This window comes from Plasmodium relictum (genome assembly GCF_900005765.1).
Source record: "Plasmodium relictum strain SGS1 genome assembly, chromosome: 12".
Classification (NCBI taxonomy): domain Eukaryota; phylum Apicomplexa; class Aconoidasida; order Haemosporida; family Plasmodiidae; genus Plasmodium; species Plasmodium relictum.
Window position 1 is genome coordinate 717,653 of NC_041690.1, and position 15,434 is coordinate 733,086.

Here is a 15,434-nt window from a genome sequence, read left to right on the forward strand (position 1 = left end):
GTATATATACACATGCATATACATATATATATATAATTTTTTCATCATTTTTTACTCTTTAAATAATGAACGATATAAACTGCCCACATGTGTCAAGCATTACTTTTATTAACAGTAATGGTGTAATAATTACAACAGAAATTAAAAAATCAAACAAAAAAATGAAAGGGAACTTAAATGATGAAAATAATTATGTTTTTTATGAAAAAGATTTAGATCATATTAAAAGTGTCGTTCTTACTTTAAAACCATTTCATAAAGAATTTGAAGATAATGTAATATTTAGAATTAAAAAAAGAGAAGATAAATATCGTTGTGAATGGGTTTTACTTCTTAAAACAATTAAAGAAGGTATAAAAAATGGAAATAACAAAAATTTTACCGATGTAGAAAAAAATGAATGTGGAGATATAGAAAATGAAGAAATAGAAGAAAAAACATTTGATTGTAATGATATAAAAGATATTATGTTGAAATATGTATATTGTATTACGTATTTTGATAATTATATTGGAAATTTAAGAAAAGAAAATGCAAAAAATAATTCTAAAAACGATAATTTTATTAATGAATACATCAAGATAAATAACGATTTTACGAAAAGTAATTCAAAAAGTGATCATTTTATGAATGAATATATGAAAATTAATAAAGGTTTAGATAATGACAGAGATTTTAATTTTGATAATTTAGCTAAAAATAATAAATTGATAGTGAATAGTGGTACCTATAATAACATAAATGAACAAAAGTTAAAATTTTCAGCAAGTCATAACAATAATATAATAAATGAAAATTTAAATATTATTAATTGTAACAAATATAATAATAATGATAGTAATACTAATAGTGATGCTAATAGCAAAAGTATTGTAAACAATTATGATAATATTAATTACGATATAAAACAAAAAATAGACAATAAAAATATGATCAATTACAATTTATGCAGTTCTTTAAATAATAATTCTAATTATAATACTAATTATAATTCTTCATCTTCTAAAGTAGATGATTTTTACGATTTAACTGATGAAAATTCATTAAAAAGTTATAATGATGATCATATAAAATTATTTAAAAGATTACTCTATAATTGTAATTCAGAAGAAAATAAAGTATTAAATGATTTTAATAAAAACGTAAGTTTCAATAAATTAGGAATGAACGAAAATTACTATACTTCACATAAAATAAAAGAAGAAATAACCAACTATAACAAAAAAAATTTACCAATAAATAATGAGAATTCTGTTGCAGACATGATTGATTATAATCAAAATACTTTGAATAAAAAATCAAAAGATGAGAATAAATTTTTGCAAATTTTGGAAAAAAATTTAAATATTTTAAAATATAAGAAACCAAACATATTTATGAATGATGAATCTCTACGAAAAGAATTAGTTCAATTTTTAAAAGATAATGAACAAGGAAAATTTGATGATAATAAGTTAATTAAAAATAATATTAAGGATATGTATCAACTAGAATATAACAAAAGTCCTTTTTATCATGAAAACATGAGCAATTTAAAAAAAATTTCATCAGATACTTTGAATTATTTTAATAAAAAAAATAACAGTAATACGAAATGTAATTTTCATCAAGACAATGTTAACGTTAATTCATTATCAAATAATTTTTTAGAATTATCAGGTGCATCTATAATTAATGATAAAAATATAAATATATTTGATGAAAAAAATAGAAAAGTAGAAAGTAATAACTTAAGTGATAATAAAAATGATGAAATTAATATAGAATTAATAAAATTATTTTTAAAAAGTCAAATTAAAAACAATGATAATAGAACCTTAAGTGAACAAAGTAAGTTAAATGAAAATTTTCAAAAATTGCAAAAAAAAGGTTATTTAGAGCAAAGAAAAAATGAAGACAATTCAAACATTAATTTCCTTTTAAACGATAAAAATTTTGAAGGCCATGATAAATCTTCTGAAAATAATAGTATCTTTAATAAAAGTAAAAATATATCTGATGCTAATGAAATACAAATAGATATAAATAAAAAGAAACTTGATTTCAGAAATAGAAAAAAGGAATTAAGTAATAATCAGGGAAATTCTATTCATTTTAATGAGATAAAACATAGCAATGAGTTAAGTGAAAATGAAAATAATATGAGTAATTTAAAAGTAAATGAATTAAATGAAAATGAAAAGAAAAAAGAAACTAAGCCATTAAATGCTCACTACGAATATATCGTAAGTGAAATATTAAAATTTATGATTAAACTAAAAAATGATAGTTCAAGTAATATAAAAAATGATATAAATGAAATCGATACGAATCTACTTAATAATACCATTATGAAATTTGTCAAGGATTTAACTCCAAATGAAATGAATCAATTAATTTCAAATAAGGATTATATTTTTTCAAAGATAATAAATGATAAATATGCAAATGAAGAAAAAAATTACTCAGATGATTCAAATATAAAAATTCGTGATTGCATTTATTTAAATACAAATAATGAAATACCGCAATCATGTAATAATCTTATAGTGAATGCATATAAAAATAATTTAAATGACAATGATAAACCTCATTTTTATACTAATACAAATATTCTACAGGTAAATAAAAATAAATCAAAAGAGAAACATTATGATGAAAAAAATTTATTAAATTTAAAGAAGCAAATTGAAAATGATACAAATAACACAGTTAATAATAAAAATTTAAATGTAACTAGCATAATAAAAACCAATATGATAAACAATTTAAATAATTATGCAATAGAGAATTCGCAAAATATTATATTTTATAATAATAACAATAATAATAATAATAGTAATAATAATAATAATAAAATCAAATTAAAGGAGGAAAGAACAAAAAAAAGGGGTGTAGATAGCTTAGATAATAATGACCATTTTATTGAAGATGGGAAAGTAAAGGAAATGAAAATATGCAAATCGAAAGTAAAAATGAAAAATAATTTTATTAATAATAATGAAGATATTAATCTGATTAATACAAAAATATGCGAAGAGATTAATAACAACAATAATAATATTCATAATGATAATAAGAATATATTTAAATTATCAAATGAAAATATAGATTTATTATATAATTATTATTTGCATGTATGTAAAAATAATATGATGTATTCTAATTTATATAAAAACAATAATAAATTAACAGATAATTCAAATATTAATTATGTTAATAATATAAGTAATAATAATATAAGGAGTAGCAATAATATTAATAGTAATAAAAATATTAAACATCAGGTGGATCATATTAAAAATTGTCTAAATATCAATAAGAATATTAATAATAATATTAATATGAATTATAATGATAATTATAAAAATACAAGAAATGTGACAGATCAAGTAAATAAAATGTTTCATAATTGCTTTTGTAATTTAAAAAATCTTAATGATAAAACTATATGCAACAAGTTAATGAATAATGGAAACGGAAACGGAAATGATAACAAAAATTACGAAAATTTTATATATAATTTAAAAAATAATCTTAAAGTTACCAATTTGAAAAGAAATGAAGAAGAATTAAGTGAAAATATAAAATTAAATGAGCAATCTAATTGCAATAAAAATAACCCAGAAAGTAATAATTTTAGTAAAAGTAACATTTTGCAAATTTTCCATTCAAACAATCTCTTGAACATTATAAAAAGTAAAGATGCGTGTGACAATAAAAAAATGACAAATAATAATATGAATATTTTAGAAAGGATAGAAAATTTTAAAAAGTTTGAAAACGAATTTAAATTATTTATGAACAGATATCAAAATAATGAATTCCTAAATAATTATCAGAAAAATATAAGTCGATTATTAGAAGATTTTAAAAAGAGAAAAACATATAATTCTCACTATGAGCTTCCAAATAATAGCAACATAAATGTCAAATATAACGATGAGCATATATTAAAAGCTATTTTAATAAATATGATAAAAGAATTATCTAATTCAAGAAATTACTTGAACAAAGAAGCATTTATTTCAAAAAGTAATAATAATAATAATAATAATTTATCTTTTAATGATTATAATAAAAGAAAAAATTCATTAAATCAAGAGAAAAATATAAATAAAAATATAAATAATAATATGAGTCAGCATTTTCATAACAATATGAACAGCAACATGAACTATAATGTAAATTTAGACACAGTTAAGAATATATACAGAAAACTACTTATAAATAATAATTTAAGTAATGCTAATAATTATTATAATAACTATTGTCATAGCAATATTATTAATTTTAATAATTGTAGAAATAATTATTATAATAATAAAATTTTAAATCAAAATTTAAATAATATAACGAAGGGCGATGAACAAAGTGATATAAATATTCATAATAACATGTGTAATGTTAATAAAAATATTGATATTAACACAAACACTTACATAAATAAACAAATAAAAAATAATAATTCTAATGCATTTAACACATTTGATGATAAAAAGTCTTTTAATAACAATAAAGATAATAATAAGGATAATAATAATGATAATAATGATAATAATAGTAGTAGTAGTAGTACTACTAATAATAATAATAATAATAATAATCATTCATGTGGTTGTTTTAATAATAATTATAATAATTCATCAAAAAATTTAATTAACGATGAAATTATTTTACATAAGGAAAATAATTCAAACATAAGAAAAAAGGAAATGAATGTAAACACTAGTATGACTAATTTACGTTCCAATAATTATCAAGAATTTAACAAAATGAAAAGTATAGAAAAAGAGTTTTCTCATCAAAAAACTAAAACCAATTTATATGATGAGAAAATTTTTAAAAATAAAAGTATTAATTTTAAAAATGATAATATCGCTAATATAGAAGGTAATACAGCCATTGATTCCATATTAAATAATAATGATAATAATTTAAATTCCATAAAACTGGATGATGATGCTAATAATACTGATAAAATTAAAAAAAAAGAAATTTTCGAAGAATTTCAAACAAAAAATAAGGAAAAATATTCTTTTATTTTTAATTCAAATATAGATGATTCTTCTACTATTTCTAATTTCTCAAATTGTGCACAAAGTTTACAGAGTATTAATGATATAAATAGCAATCAATGTGATAATTTAAATATGCAAAAAAAAGATGATATAAAATTAACAGAAGCGTTATTACAGAATAATGACACTAATATTGATAAAAACTATCATACAAACAAAAAAAAAAAAAAATTTTTTATTGATCTTAAAAGTATGAAGCATAGTAATCTTAAAGAATTGCTACTTAAAAAATTATCCTACCAAAATATGAGTAGAAATTACAATTCAGAAAAAAATAATTTTGACAACAATTTGCATTTAATTAAAAGTAAAAATAAAGAATGTATTTATAAAAGTGTATATAATGATAAAAATTCCAATAAATGTTATGATGTTAGTATAAAAACAAGCTTTTATAACAGTTATTCCTCCTATAGCTCTTTAAATATTAATTTCTTTTGCCTTTTTGATGATATGTATGAAAATTTTTTTAAAAGTGATTTTGAGGATCGCGAAAAAATGATAAAAATCTTAAACCTTGATAAGGATATATGCTATAATCAGCTACTAACTTTTTATAAAAAAAAAATATTCTTTGAAAGTATAGACGAAAGAGAAAAAAAAAATTTATTGAATTCTTACAATGGAATTAGCTTAAATAAAAACAAAAATTGTTTAGATGATAGAAATGTTTTGGTTTTGAGGGATTTACAAATGAATAATATCACATTAGTAGATAAAGAGCATTGTTATGATCAAAATAAAGATTTATTATATAACAGTGATACAATGCAAAATAAAATTGATCACAATTTAAAAGATGAAAACAATTTGAATGCTCTTAATTTTAAAGAAGAAGTAGATTACTTTAAGAAGTTAATAAATGAAATGGATAATTTTAAACAAGTATATAACATTCAATCAAACAATAAGAATAGTTCAGATATTAAAGACGACTATAAGAGAAATTTTATGAAAAATTGTAATAATAAAAATAGAAATATTGATAAAACAACAATCACTAATCTAAATGATATAAATAATAACGAAAATATTGACTTACGTGATAAATCCATAGAAAAAAATGGAAATTATTTTGATTTGGAAATGGAACCTCCACTAATTGAAATAAATAATGATAAATTAAATAAGATGTGTATTGATAAAAATATTAAATTAAACAACGAAAATGATATTAATATTGAAAAAGATCAAAACAATGAAGGAACACAAATAAGTGATAAAAAAGATAAGATTGATAAAACTTCACTAAATAATGCAAAAGAAAAAAGTGTTATAAATGAAGGGATTGATGAAAAGAAACATATGGATAATTTTAAAGAAAATTTTAGTGATCATTCTTTCGATAGTGATAATGCACATGAATTACTGGAAACAGTTTTTGAAAAATATAATAATGAAGAAATACAAAATGATTTAACTAATCATAAAAACACTATTGAGTTTGAAATAAATATTAAAAGCTTAGAAGAGGAAAATAATGTAATGTTTAAATTTATTTCTCATAAAATTAATTGCATAAGAAATAATATGTGGAATGAAAGTATTGAAGAATTGCAAAATAAAGAAATAAATGAATTATTAAAAAAAGAGAGAGATGAAAAGATTTCTGATGCAAGTAATGATAAAAAAGATGATATGAATAATCCTAAAAATGATATATACTATTTTAATATTTATACTAATGTATGGGAAAACGTTGATTTAAATGTTAGTCATAAATTATTAGCATCTTTGCAATTAAAAAAAAAAATCATAAATAGATACTATAAAAATGATTATGAAGATAAGAATTTTATAACATTTAGTGAATGGAGTATTTACAATTTAATAATATCAAAAATTTATAAAAATTTAGATATGAAGAAATTTGAGGATTATCAGCTAAAAGTATATAAAATGAACAAGTTTCAATATGAATTAAGAAAGAGAAACACTTATAATTTTGGAATAAAAGTAGTAGGAAATTTATATTCAAAAAAAAATGATCAAAAGAGCAAAGCAAAAGATTATAAATTAAATGAAAATAGTAAAAATTCTAAAAATTCAGAAGAGTATTCTGATTTCTATGATTATGATGATGATATTGAAGAAGATGATGAATATGAATATGAATATGAAGATGAAGAAGAAGAAGAGGAGGAGGAAGAAGAATGTTTTAGTACAGAAAAAGATTCAAAACACGAAATTATAAATGAGACAGATAATGAAAATAATGATAAAAACAAAATAAATAAAGAATATAATATATGGAATCATATAGATAAAAAAGGTGTAAAAGAGGAAAAGGATAGTAAAATTATAATAGTAGATAATGAAAAAAAAGAATTAAATAATCTCAAAAATGCATTAAATTCAAATGAAGAAAAGGAAAGTTTTGAAGGAAAAGGAAATAATGGAAACAAAAGTATGCTACTAAGAAGAAAAAGGAGAAGTAGTATGCTAAATGTTAATTATAATGAAAATATTTTAAATAAAATAAATGGTAAGAGAAATAAGAAGTTAAGAGAAGGTGATAAAACAGAAAAATCTAATCATAGTTCCTATGAAGTCTCAGCAAAACAAAAAAATAATAAAAATAAAAAAGTGCAGATGATTAAGAAAAGAATAAGAGGGAAAAGGAACTTTAATACAATGAGAAATAAAAAATCAAACTTATATTACTTAATACAGTTACCAGATTATGCAAGTTATAAGGAATTAATAAAAAGTAAGAGCGAATGCTTACCCACATATATATTACAGTATGAGCAATTAAAGAAAAATGAATGTATTTTCTTTAACATTCAAAATCATTATAACAGTTTTATTAATAATGTTTATCATTTTGCTATTAGCTATGAGCAGTCATTAAAACATAATGAATATCTTAATAACACGTTAAATAATGTAAAAGCAAGATTACATATTAAGAGATTATGCTTAAAAAAAAATATTACAATTCGAGATAATATATATGATATATGTAATACTTACTTTAATGATTTATATACATATGATTCAAACCATCTTACCTTTTTTTTTCATAATTCTAAGAAAAGTAAAATGAATGAAATGGAAAAGATGATAAATAATCAAGATTATTATAGTAACTATGTGAATGATTATTTAGAAAATGAAACATTAAAAAAGAAAAAAAAAAAAAAGAATATGGCGAAATTAAATAGTGTTAATAATAATCAAATTAATGAACTAAGTGAGAATCTTATAGTAAAAAAAGAACCAAATTATTATAATCAGATAAATTCTTATATAAACGACGATTCTAATAAAAAAGCAGAATATAAAAATTCATTAATTAATGACGAATCTAAGACAGGAAAAACTAACGATGCAGTATATTCTTCATCAGATGTAGATAATAAGGAACTTTGTGACAACTTGAATTATGTAAACTTTTTAAATGATAATAACAACAAAAATAATGATTTTTCCTTGAACGAAAAAGCAATTGAAGATGAACAAGATGTAGGAAATAATGTAGTTGAATTTGATGTTTTTAAATATGAAGACAATAGTTTCTTTTCAAATATTAATACAAGTACTAATTTTGAAAATGCTAATGATAAAAATCAGTTTAATAACACAAAAGAAAATTTTCTTAATTATTATAATAAAAATACTAATAATGTATCTTTTGAAAAACAGGAAAAACGAAAAAGCAAAAAGTTTAACAATAAAAATAATGAATTTCTTTTTAACGGGAGTATAAATCATGATGATATAATACAATATATTGATATACAATAAAAAAAAAAATAACTACATGTATATTTTATATATATTTATTCCATTTGTCTCTATTTTTTATGTTCCTTTTTTTATAACTCTTTTTTATATACTTTTTTTAATGGTTTATTAAGTTCCTTAAAGACTTAAGCTTTTTTTTTTTTTATGTCTTTATATGTATTATATTTTTACTATGTTTTATTTTATGTATTTATATCTTATTACAAAAGATATAACGACTTATTTGACTTAATTTAATTATTAATCCTAGAAAATGTTAGATTTAATATATATGCCGATGTATACCAATAAAGTATATATACAAATGCAATGTTTTTCTAAAATTTTTTTTTAGATTTTAAACCTTTTTTCATATATTTATTAATATTATGCACCCAATTTTTTTTTTTTTCATTTTTTAATTTAAATTTTTAATAAATTATACTTATTTACAGATATATAAGTTAGTACATTTATATATATGTTCATGTTTCATGAATATATAATAAACTTTTTTTTTCTTTTTTTTTTTATTAGTTTTATAAATCTTTTATATACGCTTATATTTTAATATTAGTTTATCCTGTTTTGTTATAATTTATAGTAAAAGTAATGATTTTTTTCTTATAATTTTATTTGATTTAATAAAAAGTTTTTTTAATAAAATTATTTAATGTATTATTGAAGCTTATTGATATTTTTCTAATTTTAAGTAAAAAACCTACAAATCATTAAAAAAGAAAATTTTTTCTGTATATTAAAGATATAAATCATTTATAGCATTAAAAAGTTCTTATTTAAAAAAAAATATAACTTATACGATTTTTATTCATAAGATACTTTATTTTCCCCTTTATCTTATGAAATATATACGTACTCTTATTAAAATATCTAAATTATTTTAGAAGCAAATATATTTTTTTTTTTTAAATTAAAAAACTGTGCCATTTATAATTGTTTTAAGCTGTTTTCATAAAATAAAAAAAAATAAAAAAAGACAGAATTATTCTATTTTTTAAAATATATATAGCATAAAGAACAAATTTTTTTCAATTTGTATTTTATTACACTTTATAAAACTATTCACTATTTATTAAATAAATATATAAATTAAAATAGAATGAAATTGTATTCTTTCTTATTTTTGCTTATTTTGCAAAATAGTATGTTTTGGATTACGCAACAAAAAAAATTTCTTGCATGAAATATCTTGTGAAAAGGTGAAAAAGTGAAGAAAATTTTTTTTTGTAGTTCTATTTAGACATTTTAAATATAAAATAAATAATTTCTGCACTATTTTATTTTCATCTTTTATAAGAATAATTATATAAAAATAACAATTTGAGATTATAAAAAAAAAAAAAATACCTTTTTTCTTTTTTATGACCTTATTTCTCAATATAAATAAAAAAAAAAATTTTCTTTTTTTTTTTTTTAGCTTAAAATTTTTACATTCTATTTAAATATTATTTTTTTTTTTTTATTATTTTTTTAATTATTTTTATTAAGAGAGAATCAATGCTTAATAAGTTTCTTATTTTTAAATTTGTAAAATTTAAAAATGTATTAAAGAATAAAAAAAATTTTGAAAATTTTTTATATTAATATATATTAATAAATTCATAAAATAAAATTAAAATGAATTTTCAATGAAGAATTAAATGATCGATAGTCTTTATTTTTTTTTTTTTTTTATTTATGAATATTTAAATTCCGTTTTTGAATTTTTCATGAAGTTTATATTCTGTAATAACTTTTAAGATGTACTACATTGAAAATAATTTTTTTTCTTTTTTCTTGATCGAAATTAAAAAAATATATATATATAATAGATATATGTAATAAAGAATCAAATAAATTATTAAATCAAAAATATTATAAATCATAAATGTAAACAAAAAAAAAAAAAAATGAAAAAAATATTTTTTTGTTTACTACTTATTATAAATTCAATAACTTTTTACTGTAATAGTAATGTTAAAATAAAAAATAATGGAAATATAGAAAAGGAAATTAGAAATAATGAAGATACCTTAAATTTAAACAGTAACGAAAAAAAAAAAAAAAAGAATGAAAATTCTTCATTTATAGATATTGAAGAATTTACATTCAATAGTACAAATAACATTAATAAAAACAATATTTCATCAAAAATACCAAATGGAAATAAAAATTATATAGAGGAAAAGCATAATCAAACAACTAATGGTGATAAAGATAATGATATTAATGATATCAATGAAGATTATCTGTATGATATTGATACAGAAGATAATGCTATTGATGAAAAGGATGATCAAGATGAAGATGATCAAGATGAAAATAATTTTGAAATACCTGTTAATTGTGATGATGATAATTGTTTTAATTCATTAGATGAATTAAATAAAATAATTGATGAAAAAAAAAAAAAATTAAAATATAGAAAAAATAAAGGAAAACCTATACAAATAATAAAACCAAATGTAAATCACACAGAATTAATATTAATTGAAGAAAATTTACAAATTTTAAAAAAAATAGAAAAGCCAATAGCTATTGTATCGGTTTTAGGAGATATGCATACAGGAAAATCATTTTTGCTAAATTTATTGAATGAACATATAATTGATGATTTTAATAAAAGTAAAGAAAATATTGAAAACGGTTTTAAAGTAGGAAACGATATAACTGCAAGTACATATGGAATTTGGATATGGTCTGAGCCAATTAAAATAAATGTAAAAAAATTAAAAAAAATGTACGAGTATATAGATAAAAATTTTACTAATTTTATTAGAAGTTATGAATATGAAAAAGATGAATATAATGAAGAAATTATTGATTTATTAAATTTATATAAAACAGATGATTGGATTATCAAGATAAATGAATTAAACATTTCTGATACAGAAGAAGTAAACCTTGTATTAATGGACACTCAAGGATTAAACAGTCCTAATGTTAACAAAAGATATGATGAAATATTGTATGCACTAACTAATTTAATTTCGACAGATATAATTTTTTTAACAATGAAAATGATAAATAATAAAGATTTAGAATTCATTGAAAATATAACAAAAGATGCTAATTTATTTATGTTAAGAGCATATACGAGATCTAACGGTTCTACCTTTTCTATTAAAAAAAATAATTTCGATAAAATATTAGATAACATTAACAATGTAGAAAATAATTCTTTAATATTAGAAAGTATTGCTTCAAAAAATTTGATGTGGGTAGTTCACGATTTCAGTCAGCGTTTAGATGTAAGAAAAGGAAAATTATGGCTAGATATTTTATTGAATTCTGATAGGAGAGATTTAGATATTAAATATTGGAAAAAAATAATTTCTAATAAAAGTAAAGATAAGCATGACGCTTATACAACAAAAAAAAAAAAAATTGCCTATTTAACTTATCCAGAGCATAGTAATAATCTTACTAATGATTCATCTTCTAACTATAAATTGAACGTTCTTTATAAAAATATTGATTGTGTATTATTAAGAAGTATGTATAATAACAAGGAAATTGATTTTACTAAAGCTAATATTAATGATTTAAATGAAGAATATAAAAATGACGTTATGCTCTTAAGATATAAAATTTACTTAAGAGCTTTACAATATCCGAAAAAAATGTATTCAAATGTTCAGATGAATTTTATTGTAAATAAAATTAAAAAAGAACAAATCCCTGATCAAAAAGAAGGAGAAAATGATAAAAATAAGAAAAATGAAATTGATATTAAAAATATCAATGAAAATAATGAAAGTAACAATAAAGATTCATATTCATCTCAAATGAGTAACAGATATATGTCTGGTCATGATGTATACGATTTTATCACCTTTTTAGTTAAGTCCGCGAACCAAAATTTATTTACTAATGTAAATCAATTTTTTAAACAGTTTAAAATTAATAGAGCAGAAATAAGTAGAAACGATTTAATATTTTTATATAAAAAATATTTACTACAATTCATGGAAAACGAAGAAGTAGAATTTATTAGCTACTTAAATGAAGAAAATGATGATTTAGATAATACAGGGGATAGATTTTCTAAAGTAGATAAGAAGGATATTGAATCAAATAATGAAGATTTTGATGATGTATTAATTGAAGAAACAAAAAATAAAGAAAAAACCGATATATATAGACTACCTCCGTTGCTTAACGAAATAAAAAAATACGAGGAATTAATTCGAGAACAAATTTTAAGTATATGGTATAAATACACAGAAAGTGATTTTCATGATGATGAAGAGAAAGAATTAATTAAAGATATCGAAACCAACTTATATGAGAGATTAGATCAAATAAAAAATGAAATGATTGACTTAGGTGAAACAAATATTCGAAAATTTTGTAAATTAGCATGTGAAGATGCATTACAAATTGTTATAGAAGACATTAAAATGAAAAGTGATCAATATCCTATTAAGCAAAAAGATCTAACAATTTTTTTTGAGTCTGTTAGTTATAACTTGCTAAAATTTTTAGAAAAAAAGTTGTCCAAAAATTCCGATAAATTAGATTTAATATATTATAAAGATCCAATTTGTAATCCCTTGATTAATAATACGTTTCAAGAATTTTATTATTTAAAAAAAAAAAATACCACTTTAAATGAAAAAAAATTAAAATCATTTTTTTCCAATGCAGTTTCTAAAGGAAAAGAAGTTTTTGAAGCATTAGCGGAAAACACTGATAACATAACCGAATATTTTAAAAATAAAAATGTATTTTATACTATTTTAGATAAATGGAACTTAGAAGCTGTTAATGTATATACGGCAACTTTAAGTGATTTTTTTAAGGATGAAAAAGAATTAAGTGAAGAATATTTAAATGTTTTAGATAGTGACATAAAAAATCTGAAAAGAAAAGCAATGGATAAATGGCATAATCATTGCAAAGAAAAAACAAATGCTTTATATAATATGCATAAAAGTAATTTAAAAAAAAATTTTCTTGAAAATTTTAATTTTCCTTTAGATGAATTAGTATTACAAGACATATATTTAAGTTTAAAAAGTCAAGAAGAATTAAAATATATGGATATATATTGCTCTAATGAAGAATCCTGGAATAGCGAATATAAAAAATTTTTAACATTAAGTGATGAAGTATATAAATTCATAAAAGATGAAAATTTAAAAGCAATTCAAATAACATGCCAGCAACCATTAGATGAATTAAAAAATGGAATAAAAGGAGAAATAAAAAATTATTATTTTTGGAGATCACTAAAAAAAACATTATATAATAGAGCACTTATCGTTCTTTCTAATAATATTGAAAATATCTATTTAAAAAATAAGAGAGAAAATAAGATTCAATCTTCAATAGATGACAAATATAATACAAAGAGCAATCATTATAAAAAAATATCAAAAGAATTAATGAGTAAAGTTATAAATAGATGGTTGAATAATGATATTTATAAGGTATATTATCCTATTATAAGAAAGCAGTTAATTCATAAAATTATATGTTATATGGGTATTCTTATTTTATTATTTATAACATCATTAGTTATATATTTCAAAAAATTTCATGTTAGTTTTATTATATTAATTGTTATTTCTTTGTTTATGGTTTTTGGATACGCACAAATATCATTATTCATTAAAAAATTTTTCAGGCGTATTGTATTTTATATGTATGAAGGAATAACAAATGTATTTGGAACAGAAGGAGCTATTGTTTTCTCTATTTTATCAATCTCTGTAACAGCTATATATTTATACAATTATCATATTGTAAAATTTAAAAATAAAGTTGCAAAAAATACTAAAAAATTATTGCAATCACAAAATTTGATGAACATGTCAGGCATTAACAATTTAAAAGATTTTCATTCTACTTCTTCGAAAACAAGAATATTCAAACCAAATTTAATAAAATTTTCTGATTTTGAAAAAGATACAAAATTTCACTCATCTAATATACCTCTTGATTATAAATTACATAATGAAGCATCTCAATACATTGATCATAAAAATAGGTCAAATCGTTTAAATAAAATGGATGAATATTCATCCTTCAACAACCCGAATAAATTTCAAAGAAGATCCTTTTTAGATTAGCATATTATATTATATATAAATTAAAATTTAAATTATTCTTTTACTTATTTTATTTTACTTATTATTTATAAAAACATATAATTATAAATTTTGTTCACATAATAATATTTTTCTTTTTTTTTCAAATTGTACATGTAATATTTTGTCTAAATCTAAATTTTTTTTTTAATTTTTTTATCTCTTGGATTTTTAAATTTAAATCTTATTTTTAATTAATTATGTTATATATCTCAAGTTATTTTATATACTCCCTGTATTTTACCTCATTTTTTTTTTTTTTTTCATTCATTTAAAAAAATATAATATTGTTTTATTTTTATCTATTTTTATATAAATATTTTAATAGACATTGTTTTTTCTTTTCTTTTCTTTTCTTTTCTTTTTTTTTTAATTTTTAAATATTGGAAAAATAGAAAAAAATAAAAAATTAAAAAATAAAATAAAATAATTTATTAAATAATAAATAAAACTAAAAATATTAAAAAGAAAAAGATATTATAAAATTATGAAATTAAAAAATTATATTATTTTTTTAATTTTTTAATTATTAAAGATAAATTTTCTATTA

At 19.1% G+C, this 15,434-nt stretch overlaps 2 protein-coding genes across 2 annotated transcripts; both read left to right on the plus strand.

Annotated features, from left to right (window-relative positions):
- Positions 1 to 65: 65 nt before the first annotated feature.
- Positions 66 to 8,810, plus strand: PRELSG_1218400 (conserved Plasmodium protein, unknown function; the record flags this gene model as incomplete). Its single annotated transcript, XM_028677963.1, has 1 exon — positions 66 to 8,810. The coding sequence occupies one exon, from the start codon at positions 66 to 68 to the stop codon at positions 8,808 to 8,810; it is 8,745 nt and encodes a 2,914-aa protein (XP_028534300.1).
- Positions 8,811 to 10,699: 1,889 nt separating this feature from the next.
- PRELSG_1218500 (conserved Plasmodium protein, unknown function) lies at positions 10,700 to 14,866 on the plus strand (the record flags this gene model as incomplete). Its single annotated transcript, XM_028677964.1, has 1 exon — positions 10,700 to 14,866. One exon carries the CDS (start codon positions 10,700 to 10,702, stop codon positions 14,864 to 14,866), a length of 4,167 nt encoding a protein of 1,388 aa, XP_028534301.1.
- Positions 14,867 to 15,434: the final 568 nt, after the last annotated feature.